The 18,492-nt window shown below is 39.9% G+C and overlaps 1 protein-coding gene across 4 annotated transcripts in view; it reads right to left on the minus strand.

The window, feature by feature from the left end:
* The window catches only part of EMB140 (EMBRYO DEFECTIVE 140), a 342,658-nt gene that overhangs the window by 162,274 nt on the left and 161,892 nt on the right, over nt 1-18,492 (minus strand). For 3 of the 4 annotated variants that reach the window (XM_089395342.1, XM_089395341.1, XM_089395343.1), the window contains 3 exons: nt 13,563-13,697; nt 13,295-13,420; nt 1,871-1,915 (listed from right to left, as the gene is read on the minus strand). In XM_089395342.1, coding sequence (XP_089251468.1) covers nt 1,871-1,915; nt 13,295-13,420; nt 13,563-13,697 — 306 coding nt within the window. The remainder of the gene's footprint in view (nt 1-1,870; nt 1,916-13,294; nt 13,421-13,562; nt 13,698-18,492) is intronic. The other variant, XM_089395344.1, reaches the window with a different exon arrangement.

The following is an 18,492-nucleotide window of genomic DNA, read 5'->3' on the forward strand; positions in this document are numbered from 1 at the left end:
GCATACTACATTACGGAGGTTAAACTTCCGGAATTGAATTACATGCTCGATATATAATGTGAACTCGCTGATATATTAATTTATGACATGGTCAGAAAACTTGCTATATACATGCACACCTATGTACTTGATGATTCTTGGGTTTGTGCAGTGGAATAGTTGACTAGAAAAATCCTCATCAAGCTAAGCATAATGGCAATGTGGACATCAAGTTCTGCAAGTTTTTAGAAAATGACACTCTCGGAATCCCAGTGCACTTTTAATCGACAAGTAATTAAAGTTAAAACGTCAGTAACACTTCCCACAACCCGTAATAACTCAAGGGGGTGGTAGGTAGTGTTACAACCTATTTCTTTGAAGAACTTTCCAAAATATTTGATTTGTGGAGGAGAACGTGGAAGGTAGAAACCTTGAAAACATGAAGAAAAAGGAGTTTCTACATTACCATGATGGAGGATGACATGGTGGAATGATAGACAGTAAAGGTGAGCCATTATTTCACTATTTTTGAATTAATATATGCCAATTTGTTTGCTTCTTCAAAATGTGTTGATTCCCAGTTTGATGAAGAAGAATGTAGGAAAGAATTCAGGTTTCTTGTGACTTGGATGTATTCAGTTTAGTAATAAATATGGAAGAATAGTGTGATTTATGGATAGACATAACAGGGCCACACAATCAGCACAAACGGTTGTAGAGGTTATAGATCAGCCACAGGCATCTTAGTTTGCAGGTGTGAATAAAACCCTTTATAGGTTACGGCAAGCTCTAGAAAAATTGTTTGTGATTTTGCAAAAGTTCAGTACCTGGGTGTTGAAATTGGTAGTTTCTTGAAGTTGAAATCAACTTCCACACCCATCATATATGGACTGAAATTTTCGGCCAATATTGACTCTCATCTAACTGAAGAATCAGTTATCGATCAGGTGGTTTGTGAGGTGTTTTATGCTGCATCAGCCATGCCGATTACATGTCATGCAGTCAGCATTATTGCTCATTTGGTGACAGCTTCAAAATCCAATTATTGGAGTGTACTTGAGAAGCAAGGTATAGATATCTATGACACATTTGGTCTAGATATATTTGCACTGTAGGAAAATATATGTTCTCTATATGACCATTGGCGGAGATTATACTATAATAGGCATATACTTTTACCATCAGAAGTTATAATGTAATGTTTCAATCGTATAATAAAGTGACTTGAGGTATTTAAGTCACATGTCATAATTAATGCATGGTTAAGTCATTAATAGGCTTAGTTCATGTTTAACTAATAAAGTGGTTGTATCGGATTTTAGTACAAGACAATGTTTCCCTCTTATCTAATGACATTGACCCTTTTGAAGTATGAATAAATTATATATATTGTCTTTTATATAGTAGCTCGCATTTATTGACAATGTACCTTTTAGATTTCCTAACAATAATTATAGGCATTGATCCTATGAAAATTCCAAAAAATAATAAGTGATTATCCACAATGGGAATCAGTCTGTGCTTTTAATCCAACAACTAGATAAAATATAATTAAATACAAGAAAAATCCATTATAATTTTAAATATCAAAAAAACATTTCAAATGCTTACTCGACACATGAAAACAGTTATAAGCAATTTATTTTATGTGCACTTACATATCACTTAAAGATACTCGTGGAACAAGACAAGAATAACCATTCACAAAATTTCATGTTAATCACAGTCTAGATTTCTGGAGCTCTCTATGCACCAAATCATTTTTACGATTCTATAGGTCTTAAGTTACAATAGTAATTAGACATTGTAGTAGAAAACAGTAAAAAATTCCAAGGCTTCTGCATCTTTGTTGACATCAAAAATTTAATTCAAACAACAATCAATTCATTACCTCATTAGGATTTGAGAACCCACAATGCAGAGACTGCTCAAACACCTGCAAAATAAGCAATCTAGTCAATTTTCAAAATCTAATAGAAAATATAATCATGTATCACAACTTTTTAGATCACTCTTACAATGTCATGATAAAGCAAATATATACATCAGATGAATATATTAGTTCTTAAAGGCAGCTAGCTACTTCATGTTCCTTGGTAGATCTGAAACAGGCAACAGAAATCTTCATTCATACAAACAGCTATACACTTCAACATTCTCTGTCAATCTAAACAACTGATAAAAATATGCACATAAAGGAGTGGCAAACTGCATTGGATTGAGTGTCAATTCAAAAAACTCTGAACTTTCATAATTTATTAATATCCAAAATGCCAAACAGCCTATGCAAACAAAAGGTTCATAAACCAAAGCAGAGGTCTCATTGGGAATCCCATTCATGGGATTCAAGAAAAGGATGATATGCAGGCAAGCTAAGATGAAGCAAGAAGGGCCACAGCAAGGACAACCAAATGAAGCTAAGATGATCAAAGGAGAATCAAGATGAGGTATGTATGCACCAAAGTTTAGTCATGTTATCATATGTATATTGTTGAGTCATAGGAATAGTTCTATAACATGATCAAGCAGGAAAGAATCTCTTTCACAAATGACATGCTCGAAGCCATGAACTACAATACAATGAAGGTCAACAAAAAGAAATACTCACATAAGGAGTATAAGATTGTTGACTAAGAAGCAAGTACAGAAGAAATGCTAACTAGTCCTAGAAGTAAGCAATGAAGAAGTGCTCTCACAAGGAGCAGAAACTGGTTGACCAATCTATCCAAGAAGAAGCAAATGAACAAAGAGATCAAGCATGTGAAGAACACCATGATCACCAAGAATCATTATTTGACAAGATACTTTGAAGACATCTACCGAAAGAAGGCATGACAACTCTGACAAAGGAATAAAAAGATCAAAGGACCCTTGACACCTATGAAGGCCTTGGAGATATGAAAGGTGCAGATAATTGATTCTACTCTACAAAGATGTCATGATGAAGAAGCCATCCAGCAAAACTTAATATTGAAACAATAACAGGATGAAGTCATAAAGGGCTACTCGACCAAAGCATGGGAATAAGCAAGTTCAACGAAGCATCCATGAGAAGAGTATTCTAAAGCATGGACAAGATAACAAAGGAGTAGCCAGATGACAAGAGATCCTGATATATGAAAAGAAGACCACTTTCCACAAAGGAAGCAATGACATGACAAACCAAGAAGGAAAGTGATCAATGGATGGTGCCCTACCAAAAGGAAGTTCGAACCAAGACTTCATGACATCGAAAGAAAGAAGAAGATCAAGCAGTTGAAGGACCCACGAAGAAGAAGTTGTTGATGAATGGACAAGTCCCTAGCTAAGAGGGAGTTATAACAAGTTCCCAATTACAAAGGAGCTTAGACAAGTACCTTGTCAGAGGATACTTGGGCAAGCCTTCCTCAATTGAGAGGAAGTGATAGACACAACATTCTTGTCTTCACTTGGGAAGAAAGAATGGGAGGATTGGGTAATTATTTGGCATCTGATACTCTTTGAACATGCGTAGGGCATCCAAGACAAGAGTAGGCAAGAGGACTGATATTCTTTGAGGGTTGGGAACCCAAGAAAAGAATAGTCCTAGAAGGTCATACTCAGTGAACACCCGGGTGGGTATGTACCTTGAGAGACAATGACTAAGGTGTCTATAAGTCATTGGTCTTGCCAACAATCTGCTCTGATCTATTGAGATAGAGTTGTCAGTCAAGGCCTTGATGTGGAAACAATGTTGGTTATTATGATGCTATAATAGATGGATTGCAAATCCGGTTTCACTTAAGTGAATTCTTCAAGATTGAAACATAGCCAAACACCTTGTAATATTGTATGAATACCTCCCTAGTTTAAGAGGGAGTGTTCAAGGAAATGTAACTAGGTTCGGTCTTCATAAATGTACTTTTGATATTTGTATTTATTCAAGAAAAGAAATATTATTTTTATAATATATGTCAATGAGCTTCTTGCTCATTGAAATAGGTCTAGCACATGTTAAAGTGCTATAGATGAGTCAAATAGTCAAAAGAAAATGTTGAAGACCCTTAAGGGTTTGTTACACCATGTATATATTTGTATAAGAGTCAAAGAATATCTCTCCAAGCAAAGTCAAAGTCCTCTCCATGCAACGACATCATCAAAAGAGAAAAAATGATGCAAATTCAAGTCGACCTAAAGGAGGGACAGTCCTCTATATATAGAGGTTGTCCACTCCTCCAAAGATAACCCAATCACCTTTGAAATCAGCAAGCAAGTGAAGTCAAACAAAAGGTGGAAAAGTCAAGTTTAAAAGGAGCCTCTAGTGCAGCGAAGAAGGAGGAGACATAACCGAAATCTAAAGGATTGTTTTAGGGTGAATTGCAGTCACACGTGCGAGAAAAACTAGGGCTGTCTGCGGTCACTACAGCAGCAACATCAAAGTTTCTTATCTCTCATTGTTTGGGCTAGAAACTAAGGCCTCCCACTATAGCGACGAAGAGACTATCTCAAGCGAAGAAAGAAAAAGGTTAAAAAACTAAGGGAAACCTCCCACATGTGAGAAAACTAGGGTTGCAGTGCTGTCACATCAAGTCTGCAACTTCACATCAAGAAGGAACTCAGTTGGTTAAGAGAAGGAAGGCATCATCATGTGAAAGAGTTCACTAAGTATTAAGGAGAAATATCTCTTCTAGAACTAAGCATAACAAGGTCTATCGCCAATTGCCGAAAGAAGTAGGAAGACGAAGTGCTAGGAAACAAAGCGCCGGAAGAAGGAGGACGAAGTGCCGGGAAACAAATTGCAAGAAGAAGGAAGGATTTGACTTGTGCTTGGAGGATATTCTTGTCAAGGGTTTAGGGTTTGGCATTGATCAATAAGAAGCTTTAATAAGAGAATCTTACTAAAGGGTTTTACTCTCTAAGAGAGAGAGGTTTTGGCCTTGGCAGAGAGCCAACATCTGTGTTCTTGTCTTTATGTCTTCCTGTGATCTGCAATCCTCTGATACCATGTGGAAATTTCTAAGTCTGACACATTAGAAATCCCTACTGCATTATCTTGTTTATTATCTCCTACTTGTTCATTCCATTAACAAGTTATTTATTAATATAAATGCCGAAATAAACACAAATGCAGCCTTCACACATATACAAATCAGCAACTGAAATAACTAAGACAATCACACAAGGGACACCGTTATTTTTGGAGAATCGTCCCCGGAAAAAACCAATGCGGGAAAACTGGTGCAGCAAATATAAGGGTTTTATTATTATGCAGTTTTCTAAATACAACTAGGGTGCCAAAAATGGCTCACCCTTTAGAGAATTTCCTTGGCAAAAGTACCTCTCCTCATAGATAGATATTCTGGCTGATCAGCAACCGGATGATGGACCCCACAGTGACTTCGACAGCTCCTTAGCTAGACAGCAAAAGTTGATCCAAGCTTCTCTCTAGAACTGCATCATCCTCTACAGACTGCGTCACCCTCTTCTGGTCTACGTCTGCCTCTCAATTCCCAGTCTACCCCATGAAAGTTCCTCAGCGCTACCTCTTCAGCCCAGCGCCAGCTCTACTAGCCTCTGCGCTACCTGCGTCAGCCTCTTGGCCCTCTGCGTCACACCTGCGTTGGCCTCCTCAGCCTCTACGTCAGTCCTAGCTGCCTTTGCGTCAGCGTTCCAAGGCTTTGCGCTGTCTCTATGGCACTTTCTCTGCCTCTAATATGTATTCTCGACCTTCTGCCGAACTGCCCCTCGCTGCAACAAATCACTAACTCGATTTCTCAGGAAACCCTGCCCCAGAAAATCAAATTGACTGATCAACTTGGTGTGTCTCCAACTGACCCTCAAACCTCCTCTTATACTTTTCATGCTGACGATTCAACAACCAAGATTAAGTCCCTAATCAACGGCTAAGATTAGATTTGGCTTGATCCTCGTCATTTAGAACATTCTCACCCATTTTATATTGAAACACATTAATACTTTAATTTTCCTAAGTTTAAACTTAGGAACCCCATTAAAAATATTAATTATTTTAATATCTCTCCATCCGCGTGGAATTTCCCCAAATGATTTATGGGTCTTGGAGACCTTATGTGCCTTAGCCTCTTCACCAATTTTCATGGCTAGAGCACATCCAATGCTACCACAAATCAACATTTGGAATAAGTGGCATGTTGTGATTAAGGGATGTGTGGTCCTACGAAGTTCCAAATCCTTCCCCAAATTTGAAATGCCCTTGGACTCCCTTACCCTTGTTGTCATTGCCAATCCGCTGGCCCATTCCTTCAATATCCCTGGACAAGTCTTGCATTGCCTTCAACAAAAGATGGGCAAACTCCTTTTCCTTGCTCCTTTTGTCTCCCTCATTGTCCCCCATGTTTGTTTCTACATCCTCTGGTTCAGTTGGCACAAGGTCAGGGGTACTTTGCAACTGCCTCGCTCTGCTCCTATACATTTGCCTTCGATATGACACGTTTTGCCTATCCTCCGATGTCATAGACTATGTTGCTCCCACAAGTTGTGCCAAGTCTATGAGCTCTGATACCACTGTAATATTCCTAGGGAAAATTTACAGTAAATATACAAAGCAAACATAGACAAAAATCCATAAAACAATGAACACACAATCAGACCATGAACTGCACCAAAAACTTTATTGATAAATAATGGGTGTACAATATGGTGCTGGAAGGAATGCACCTAGGCTTGCTCAAGGCAAGCTAGCAAAGCCCCAAATGATAGATAAGTCACCCCTCTCCAATCTGCTGCTCTAGCTCTGCGCTGAAGATGCCCAAAAATATGTTGTTGGCTGAATAGAATTTGCTGCTAGGGCCCTCTCCGGTGCTCAAAAAATTCTGGGAAATTAATCCCGGCCTCTCCACCAAATACCCAGAATAACCCACGAAGGATTTGGCCAATGGTTGACCTCGGAAATTCAGCCCTATTTTCCCTCAATGGCTCAACTACTGGGTGATTCGACCCACCTGTAAATCCTGCTGCAAATGGCCTCCAAAATAGCTGCAATCCTCACCAAAATACTTCCCCGGCCTTCTCCCCAAGTTTCAGCCTCAACCACACCTCACTCCTCAACCTCTCGGAGTGCCTCCACCATGAACTGCGTAATCCCTACGCTACTGTAGCTGAACCTCTTCCCTAAAATTGGACTCCTGCTACTAGTACAAACTGATAAGGGTAGAACTCCCTCCTTGGGCTAGCACTCGAAGTCCACCAAAGCAAGGGTTGAGATCTTTGCTCGGAGACACTCGTGTGTTAAACAGCACTTGCAGACTTGGCTTCAGCACAAGCATGCTCTTGTCAAAAGATAGTTTTGCAAATGATGAATGCATGAGGAATTGAGTGTCTCTCCCTATTTTTGTCAAGAAGCCTCCTAAATGTCCATGTGAGCCCAGCTCGAATTCCCCAGCCCAAATTCGCTCCAATTAGAGCATATTCCTCATGTGGGCCAAAATTCCCATGAGGTGGCCCCCACACTCCACTAAGGCCACAATATTTCCTCTAGCTCTAATGTTTGGGTGTGCTCTAAGCCAAAAATCGTGTGTAGGACTCTAAACCCACATTTCCTAAGTGCAATCGAGCAATATAGCAAAAATTGTCAAAATTTATATTTTACTTAGCAAAATGCTAAATAGGAATATCACAGCCTTTTAAATTTCAACTCTTTTATCACATACAAAAACACCCTTTCTACAATAATTATGTTAATTGTGTTGATATTTTGTCGTATAGTGCAATGCTTGGTTCATTGCTCTATATTAAGTAGCCATTGGAACCTGTATATTAATCCGACACTTTGAAAATCAACCTTCCATCAACCATTAGAACCATGCCTTCTTCAACCATCTACAACTTCATGATATAGCTTTTCATAAAGCCTTCAACACAACACGATTGGGTCGATAACAATTTCACAACAATCTTGATTCTCGTCTAATGTTGTAAATTTAATTTGCATGCACACTACCATCTTGAAGAAGCACAAACTACTTTTGGATTCCAAACAAGGGATTTTCCACTTACTGAAGTGATCAACTACAAAATTATGGGTGCCAATCATTGTTAAGATTAGGTATGTTCTATGCTAGAGCAATTTATTTAAATTTTCACAGTTAGCAATCACATCAGCATTACGATAAACTGCAGATAGAACATAAATATAAAACGCAGAAGACAAGCCAAGACAAGAGGACACAAGATGTGGCGTGAGCTAGGGACAAACCCCACAATGTGTGGGGAAACCCTTTGATCAAATCTTCTTTTATCTTCAAAGTTCAGCAGAGAAAGAGAGAGAGAGAGAGATAGTACAATTACAACAGAAGTCAACACTTTGACTTGTCTAGATCTAAGCATAGATCATCTCCTATAACGACGAGATCAGTTGAAGACATTCTGCTTCAACTGATACCTATCATCGCGCTGCATCTCGTCCTCTAGTTGCACTACTGCATATTGCCCCATGCTGCTATCCAGGTCCATGATCTTTCTCAGACTAATGTGCATCATTATCATGCTGTTGCCCCTGCTAATGTATCATTGGGCTACCCATGCACATGATTTCATAGTGCTGCCCATCATGCTGCTGCCCATGCTTCATGTATTCGTTGCACAGCCCATCTACAGTATATCATGTTGCTGCCCAAGACTGCATTATATATATGTGCCCAGATCATACAACGTTAATGCCCAGATCATAGATGTTGCTCATAGATATACTGAGATCATCATTAGCCTTCTCTGATTTATTCATCCGAAGATATTTCCTTCAGGTTACAGGTATGCCAAGTATCACATATTTCATCATTATGTCAAGACAGTCATATATATATGTGTAAGACTGAGATAATCACTTAACGTGATCTCCATTTAGCTGAGATAGTGTTAGTGGCTGCCTAGATAACATGCTGTTGAGAGAGTACCCATATACATTTATGTACATGTGCTTAGGCTGTTTAGAAGGTAGGTCCGAAGTGATGTTTCTGTAGTGCGGGTTGCAAGGGTTTGATTTTCATCCTCATTACTTCACCAAAACCCTTATCATATATGCTTAACCGAGATTGTATTCTTACGAAATACTGAACCTACAACTTGACACCAAGAACCTGTACTCACCTGAGATCAGCGTCATTCTTCCTGCAGTGCGGATTTGCTCCCATACATGCGAGGTCTTGACTGCACCTCTTCCATTGCTTGACTGCGGCTCTTCCATCTACGGTGGTTTCTCTTCTATGCCTGCGGCTCTATCTAACTGTGGTTATGACTGCGGCTATTACAATGGATTAGGGTAGCAGATACGTTGACTGTGTATGAACTGCGTGTAAGGATCTTTGCCCTGCGTATACGAGTCTTTACAACAACATTTAGAGTGACTGCGGCTCTCTGCAGCTTCATACCTTGGCTGTGGCTTCATGCCTTGACCCAATACCTCTGCGGCTTCATACCTTGGTTGTGGCTTCATGCCTCGACCCAATACATAGACTACTGTTGCGTCCTCATCCTACTTCTGAAATCTGAACATGACTGCACCTAATACGAACCTGCTCCTCCATGTGAGAGTTATGTGCTTGCGTGAACATGTCTCCTTAGTTGCATGTACAGGTCTCAATTGACTGCGTGATAGGACCGCGTTTAGGCTTCTACAGGCAGCGTATAAGGAATCCTCCTTGACAACGTATAAAGGCCTCTTGGACAGCGTATTAGAGCCTCCAATTTTAACTGCTAAGGGCTTCTATCTTTGCTGCTAGGATCATCGTACTGTAGCTAGGGCTTCATCTGCGGCTCTATGGCTAGGGCACCATACAAGACCGACGTACACTTTTTAGTGTCTCTCCTTCACCAAAACCCAAAGACGTGGAGAGGAGGAGATCACCTTAAGAGTGTATATGAGTTATAAATGACATCAAACCCTCTCTTGTTTATACTAAGAATGTAGAAGTTGAATAGACACGTCGGTTGGGCTTCTAGAGCCTACATAAGTGCTGGCCGGCTTGATAATAATTACATAAACAAAATAAATTCATATCTCCATAAATACTTATCGAAATCGGATGATCTTTGGATCAATCCTACACCTCTCGACGAGAGGGATCCAATAAAAATATCAACTGCCATAAATAAGCCGACCCACATGGAGTTTGGCCCTAGTTGCCAATTTAACAATCATTCATTGCATATCAAAACGTGGTTGAAAAGTACTACACCTAATAATCTTATCATTCTAGCAATTAGTCATCCAAATTGTCTCACATACATTTGAATCATCAATTGGGTCTTCCTTCAGGTTGTTCCCAATGGAGGGTATTTGTTCCTTCTACAAAAGGGTAGTAATGGACAACCACTTATTTTTATATTAGATTTAATGTTCATCGTAGTAATATGTTTCTTTGTTATTTTCAAGTCCACATATTCAATTTTAGAGTATATTTTGTTTTGTTGGGTTTTCAACCACATTTTTCATCTTCACAAATAGGGAATCCAACTATTATTCCATGACAATAAGTATGATCTCTGACCAATATTTCGATCCTCATCCCAAACTCTCCATTTATTTCCTTATCTTCAAGACACAAATGATTTAGATTGCATTTCTTTTATTGTACAACAATCTAAGAAAGTTTTCTTCCAGTTGTGGATTAAGCACATATATTTGATCTTTAATGAACATCAATATAAATTTCAATTTCACTTTCACCATCACCAAATCCTCCTTAAGGTGCTAAAATCTAATCCATGGTCATCTCATCAAAAACCACGATGGACAACCACTTATTTTTATATTAGATTTAATGTTCATCGTAGTAATATGTTTTTTTGTTATTCTCAAGTCCACATATTCAATTTTAGAGTATATTTTGTTTTGCTGGGTTTTCAACCACATTGCTCATCTTCACAAATAGGGATTCCAACTATTATTCCTTGACAATATGTATGATCTCTGACCAATATTTCAATCCTCATCCCAAACTCTCCAATTATTTCCTTATCTTCAAGACACAAATGATTTAGATTGCATTTCTTTTATTGTACAACAATCTAAGCAAGTTTTCTTCCAGTTGTGGTTAAGCACATATATTTGATCTTTAATAAACATCAATACAAATTTCAATTTCACTTTCACCATCACCAAATCCTCCTTAAAGTGCTAAAATCTAATCCATGGTCTCTCATCAAAAACCACCGTCTTATCACTGTGCATCTTGTATTCTTATCTTCTAGCCACTCTACACTAACATCTCATTCTACATCTGTCTTAGATTCCTCCCTCTCTTTGATAATAAATTACTAAATATTGATGCACAATTATTTTCTTTTTGTCACAACATTGATTCAAATATCACTACAAATGCTCTTCACTTTTGGTCACCATTTTTTAAGAAAATTTGACTACCCCTCATTCTATTTGTCATTCAACTAAACCTAATAGGGTCCACAATAGTTCATGCCATGTAAGGACATATGGTAACTAATTTTAATTTTTGTTTATGCCAATGGGAAGGGAAAACATTCTTACAAGTTACACATTAAAAGAAGGGGATGAGTTATATTGCCATTGGGGAAATGAAAAATCAAAAAATCAGCAGCATGTGTCACAATAACGGGACTAAACTTACGTTATCTAGAACGTGTACTCTTTTGATAGTCCAACAAACTTCATAATGTAGGGGCTCAAAGTTTTATCCAAAATTCAATGTGAAACATGCAATAAGTTGACTGGTAATTACTAAGGATAGCCTTCCTTTCACTATTGTCTGCGTCCTTCCCTCCACTAGGATCGTGATCTTACCCTTGTCCAGGTCAGGCAATACACCTTTCACAAGCAAGCACAATGAAGAAAATGACCTTGAGTGTAGAAATTTGAAATGAGGACAATCTCTTCCTACAGAACACTACCATAACAATTCACATGGCAGTTACTAGGATGGTGATAGCAGGGTGTTTCTACAGCTTCCACCAGGTTTCAATTTCCTTAAGTAGTGACATCTTCACTCCTCATAAACCACCATACCTACACAAGGGGACCATTGAATAGCAGAAGTCATCATGCCGTGAAGTTGGGCCAGTGACTCATATGCCAAATCAGTGTGAACAGCATTCTCCCCTCTTGGTGAGTGGTGAAAGCTCAACAATTAAAATGACAGCGAAGGATCTTTACCAAAACTCTATAGTTGCCATAACAGGATAACGGTTTCAGCCAGAAGCACATGGTTCAGTCATCTAATTTCCTTCCAGGCAGAGGACTTATGGGCTACGGGTAACAGATCTATGGTACAGGAAGATATTCGGTGCATGTAACGACCCATCTAAACTAATCCACTAATATAAAGTTTTAAACTTTATATTAAAACAGATATGTTAAACTTTAAAATAAATATGATTAAACTTTATAAATATAAATTTTAAACCTTATAAAATATATAAATTAAACTTTATAATAAAAATAAAATCAAAAAAAAGAAACACCCTTATATAAAAGGGGACGAATAAACCAAACGGGATATATATAACAAAGTACATATGACAGCAGAGGAGAAATATCTAAGGGCCGCAGAATGCATGGAAGGCGTGTCGGGAGGAGGGAAGGCGGTGTCTGCAGGTAGGAGGGCGGCCGCCGCCAAGCCCGTGGTTAAAAACCGGAGGTCTGAACCGAGAGGGGGGGCTAGAAGAACGGAGTTAGAAACCAAGAGGAGGAATTCAGCAGTGAGAGAGGTCTGCCATTGGAAGAGCTTTAATCCGTCTGAGGTTCTGGGCACGGGGGACAGTGAGCTTCTGTGAGAAACTTACTGGATTGAGCAGCCAGTCTCTGCTCAGTCGGGCTGGGTGGAATTGGTCTCCCTGGGTAATTGGAGCAAAGCAGCAGCAGCATCATCAACTTCACTGGATCAGATAGCAGTTCAGGTAAGTACAAAATCAAAATTTTTACGGTTCCTGTTTTCCAGTTTTGATTATTACAGTGCATAACAATGGATCTCTTCATTATACATATCTAAAATGACATGTTACGTTTCTTACTTTCCACTTATCAAATACTCGAGGATTTCTTAATTTTTCGATGGGCTTCGGCTCTTTGGCAAATCTCAAGTTGGCTTCACTGCCTACTGTTCCTTCCATGCTATATAGAAACATCATGTGTAGCTCAGCCAAAGACAGTCATGTCTCTAGTATCTACAAGTTAGTGTGCAAAATGTGGTACAAAAAATGTAACTAGCAGATGTTAAAAGCAAAGAAATGTAAAATAGTATGACTATTTAGAGAATTTCAGATATGATTATAAGATGTGGAATCAAGAAAAGGAATTCACAGAAATGAAAAGAGAATTTGCATATATGATGTAGGCATGAGAACTCACGGCAGAGAGATCTTCCTCTGAAGCATCAAAGCGTTCCAAAGCAAGCATGTATTTAGCCCAAAGTGCTTCAACCCAGGGGCAGTTTCGGACAGCTCTGGCATAAACAGATTTTATAATACTGGGAACCTGAACCCAGTAGAGGAAATCAAACAGTCTGCGAAACTGGCATGCATAAAAAATCTAAAAAACTTCTTATATTTTTGTCAAGATTTTACCAAAATTCCAGCAACCCTTTGGTAGGCTTACAACACAAATAACTGTTAACAACCTTCAAATTGCTATCCAAATATTGAGTATAACTGAGCCAGAGATCATTTGCAACTGGAAATTCCGTTATTGCTCTCTCATAAAGAACTTGAACACGAGCTGGATCTCCTGAGGATTCTTCAAAGTTGATATAGGACTGAAGACGGTAAAGCAAGTCCTTATTTAGTGTCCATGGAAGTGTATAGATCGAGAAAAATCTAAAATATCCAAGACTTACAATATAAATACCAACTGTTCTAATTTCACCATAAAAAATAGGTGTAATACTTATACAATCATGCCTTAAAATGGAAATATTTGTAAGAGGATAAATTCATAAAAGATCAAAGACAAGAGGTGCACTACATTGAGCTTAATGCACTCTAAACGTTAAAAAAATGAATATATCCCACAGGAGGTTCAAAGAATTGGAAAATGATGCTTTACAAAAATAATATTTCTACTATTCTAGCTTTGACTAGAATAACAAAATCAGATGTAAATGCTGCTTGGAAAGTTCTCACTGATAACTAAATGAAATTAGATGAAAGTTTAATTATTGTGGAAGATTTGCCCCTAAAAGGAGGTTACATGAATGCCCCTTGCTGAGATTAAACAACCGAGAATGTGTCCCTAACAAAGTAACATGCCACAGTATAATATCAGGATCCTAAAACAAATATGTTGATAACCAGCCAACCCATAGTGCCTCAACATCGGCATCCTCTCATGTCAACATTTGAACAAGATTAAGAGTGTCTTCTAGACCTAAAGGCTAATGTTCATGTGAATATTTAATTTGATTTGAATGAAAGATCAAATCTATTTCTCTATAAGAAATTGTATTTTCCTTCCTCTTTTCTGTGAAAATTCCTAAACCCGGAATCCCTACTGCAGCAAACTGATGTTACTTCACATACTTGTTAATCCATACAAGTTATTTATTGTGTTCTACGGTAAATATCAAAGTAAACACAACTGCAGCATTCACTATTTAAAATAATATGTCGAAACAAGAGACTGAACAGCGAAAAGATACAACACAATGACAGTTATTTTTGGACAAATGTCCCCAGAAAAACCCAATGTGGGAAAACCGGTGCAGCAGCTCTGAGGATTTTATTATTATGTAGTAATTTCTGAATACAACTTATGGAGGACTTCCCAACAATCTAGTTACAGAGAATATCACTCACAGAGAGATCTGTGAGATTACCTCACAGTATCACTGATCCAACCCTGAATGACTGCCCCTGGTTGTTTCTGGCTGCCCCTACGTAGTCTCTGCGTCAGCCCAGCGTTAGACCCTCTGGGAGTGGGGACAACGTCACTCCCCTAGTTGATCGATTTGTTACCCAGAAACTTAGATTTCTGCCTCTCGGTCTCACACCTCGGCTTCCAGCTCAGAAATCGATCTCCCCAGCAAATTTTCGAACCTCCTCAAGGCTCTACGCTGCCTCTGCGTCATCCTACGTTGCCTCTGCGTGGCCCTGCATAGCTTTACGTCAGCATCTTCTAGCTCAACGCTACCTCTCCCGGATCTCTCTCTACCTCCTCTACTGAGTATTCTCGGATCAGGAGAAATCTCCAACCGGAACTATCACTACCCCTCACTGCAAAAGCTCACTTCAAATATCTCACCGGCAACTACTCTGCTTCAAAAATTCGATCTTCTAAACTCTATGTGTGTTTTCCAAGTGCCCACCAAGCCTTCTCTTATAATTCTCTCGTTGATCAATCAACAGCGCAGATTAGATTCTAATCAATGGCTAAGATCATATTGACTTGATCTCCGTTTTCTTCTAGAAGTTACACCCACAGTTTAGATTAATACCCATTAATTATTTTAATTTCCTAAGTTTAGACTTAGGGCCCCATTAAAAATAATCAATTCTTTTAATAAAACTGTCTCCGAGTGGAATTTCCCAAAACGATTTTTGGGTATTGGAGAATGCATGTGTCTAAGCCTCCCTGCAAAATTTGAGACTTGGAGCATATCTGATGCTACAACATGTTCAATTGAGAAATAATTAAATAATCCAAGATGGCGCTCAGAGCAGACATGCACAGCTAGGGTTCTGCGCTCCTGGCCTTCTCCCCCAAGGCACTCTCGATCTCCAAATGCTGGCGCTTCTACTGACGACACCATGATGCCGCTCTCCGGAGGGGCGGGCACGGCCCCCTCTCCCCCTTACAATCCAAATCCTGACAAGTCAACCAACGCAGAGGAAAATGCCAGCTCCGGTTCTGAACCGCTGGCAGAGCAGGAAAATGATCAAGTTACAAATGCTGAAGGCGACTTCGTTACCAGCCCATCTACAGCTAAAGACAAAGGCTCTGACCAGAACAACTCCACGGCAAGACCCAAAGCATCCTCTGCAACATGCATCCCCAAAATGGCAGAAAGAATCAAAATAGATCTCCCCAGTCAGCGCATCAACAATGAGATTCAATACATGAGGGATCATGCCCTCATAGGCAAGTTTCTAGGTTTCTGGCCTACTGAAAAAGCCTTGCAAGGCTGGATTGCCTCCAAGTGGAAGCCAAAAGGTCAAGTTACCCTGCACCTTGGACCTAAAGGCTTCTTCACCGCTACTTTCAACTGTCTGGAGGATAAAATGCGTATCTTCGAGGGTGGCCCGTACTTCTTTAACTCTGCCGGCCTGTACCTGCGTGATTGGGTTGAGAGGTTCAATCCAGACAAGGAAGACTTTAACTGGGCTCCAGTATGGATCCGAATGTACTCTCTTCCCTTGGAATACTGGAATGAGGAAACCCTGAAGAACATCGGCAACAGCTTAGGGGGCTTCATCAAAGTGGCAGAGGAAACAAAAAGCCGAAGATACACCTCATACGCCAGGATCTGTGTCCACATGCATCTAGCCAAAGCTCTGACTGACTCGGTAAGCTTATTTCATGATGATTATGAATGGGTTCAAACTATAGACTACGAGCATATTCCCTTTCACTGTAGGAAGTGCCACGAACATGGCCATCTCTTTAGGGACTGCCCTCTGAATCTGCAGTCCAAAAATCCTGTCACAGAGGCAAGTAAAGATGCTGAGGGTTTTACAAAAGTCCCAAGTAGAAGAAGGCATGCTAAGAAACCCCCTGTGGACCCTGAGAATCTCAAGAAACCTACAACCCGAAACAGTTTTGATATCCTGACTTCCTCGGATAGCATGGAGGACAACCCCTTAATCCCCCTCTCAGATCCATCTCCCTCGTCGCCCCCTCATTCGCCCAAGTCTTCAGATCCCCTCCAGAACTCCAAAGCCATCATCACCCCCGCCTCCACATCCAATACAATTAAAGACAAAGACACAGATCCACCATCCTCCAGCATGGAGTTAGACGCAGCTTTGGCACTAAGCATGCAACAACATTCAAAGGAGGAAGAACAGAATACACCGATTCATATGGAGGAGGAACCAGAAAGTGTGGATCTGGTAGGTCTGGACATACTTAAGCTGGAAGCAGCATGCAGACAGAAGGAATACAGCAATATACATACTCGTGAGATAGAAAGGCTAGAAGAAGTGTTAACCAGAGCACAGCACAACAAATATCTAGGCATTCAGGCAGGCAGTCATTGGGATGGGAAAAAAATCTTGAAGGAGACAAAGAAGCGCGGACGTAAGACAGATTTGCAGAGGACTATCATCCTTGGAGAAATGCTGGTGGATTCTGGTAGATTCCCCAAGCTGACCAAGTTCTACAAAGCTCTTCCCCATAGTTCCCCATGAAGCTCGTCTCATGGAATGTGCGAGGGCTCAATAGCCCTGCAAAACACAGGATGATCAAAAAAATGATTCAGCAAGATAGGCCTTCTATAATCTACCTTCAAGAAACAAAATGCAATAGTACAGTTCTGGAAAAAATACTAAATAAAGCCTGGCCAGGGTGCAGGTCAGTCTCCGTGGACGCCTCTGGAGCTTCTGGAGGGCTCGCAATCATATGGAATCCTCAAGAACTCTACCTTCATGACTTTCATGCCTCCCATTTCTTCATTCAATCCACCTTCCACCTTATTGGAACAAATATCCATGGTCATCTATCCAATGTGTATTTTCCGCAAGAATTACAGAAAAAACTGGATCTGCTTGAAACTATTTCTGAACTCAACGCTAACAGATGCTTTCCCTTCTGGATATGTGGGGGTGATTTTAATATCATTACCTCTTTGGAGGAAAAGTCTGGTGGACGCTCGAGACTGGATGAAGACAGCAACAACCTCAAAGACTTCATTCACCGGAATCAATTGATGGACCTTCAGACATCCAACGGCATTTTTACATGGACCAATAAAAGACAGGGTTCACAGCAAATTGCTTCCAGACTGGACCGATTTCTCATGACGGACAACGCTATTCACATGGGGGGAGACTTTCACGCCTCCATCTTGCCTCAGGCAGGCTCCGATCACTGGCCCATCTTATTACAATGGTCGCGACCGGGTGTCAGGAGCAATAGACCATTTCGCTTCGAAGCATTTTGGTTTTCACATCCTAACTTTAAAGATGTGGTACTCGATGCCTGGAAATCTTTCAATCCCCCAGAAGGAGCCAAAATGTACCAGTTTCAGCAGAAGTTAAAATTTCTCAAACAAGCGATCAAATCCTGGAATCGTACCCAGTTTGGAAATATTTTCGACCATCAGAAGTTGTTGGAGGAGCAAATGAACACTCTGCAACAGCGCATTATCTATGAGGGCAGAACTGAAGACTATGCGCTACAGGAGAAGTCACTCCTAACCAAGATTGAAACTCGACGGAAGCAAGAAGAAACGTTGTGGCACCAAAAATCCAGGGTCAGATGGCTCAAGGATGGAGAGAAAAACACCAAATTCTTTCACAGAACCACAGTTCAAAGGAGAATGCACAATCACATCGCCTTCATCAACAATAAGCAAGGAGAACGACTGGAAGCGCATGAAGAAATGGAACAAGAAT

This window comes from Pinus tabuliformis, chromosome 1_2 (assembly GCF_031772625.1).
Source record: "Pinus tabuliformis cultivar Carrire ecotype Pingquan chromosome 1_2, CPIR1, whole genome shotgun sequence".
In the NCBI taxonomy this organism is placed as follows: domain Eukaryota; kingdom Viridiplantae; phylum Streptophyta; class Pinopsida; order Pinales; family Pinaceae; genus Pinus; species Pinus tabuliformis.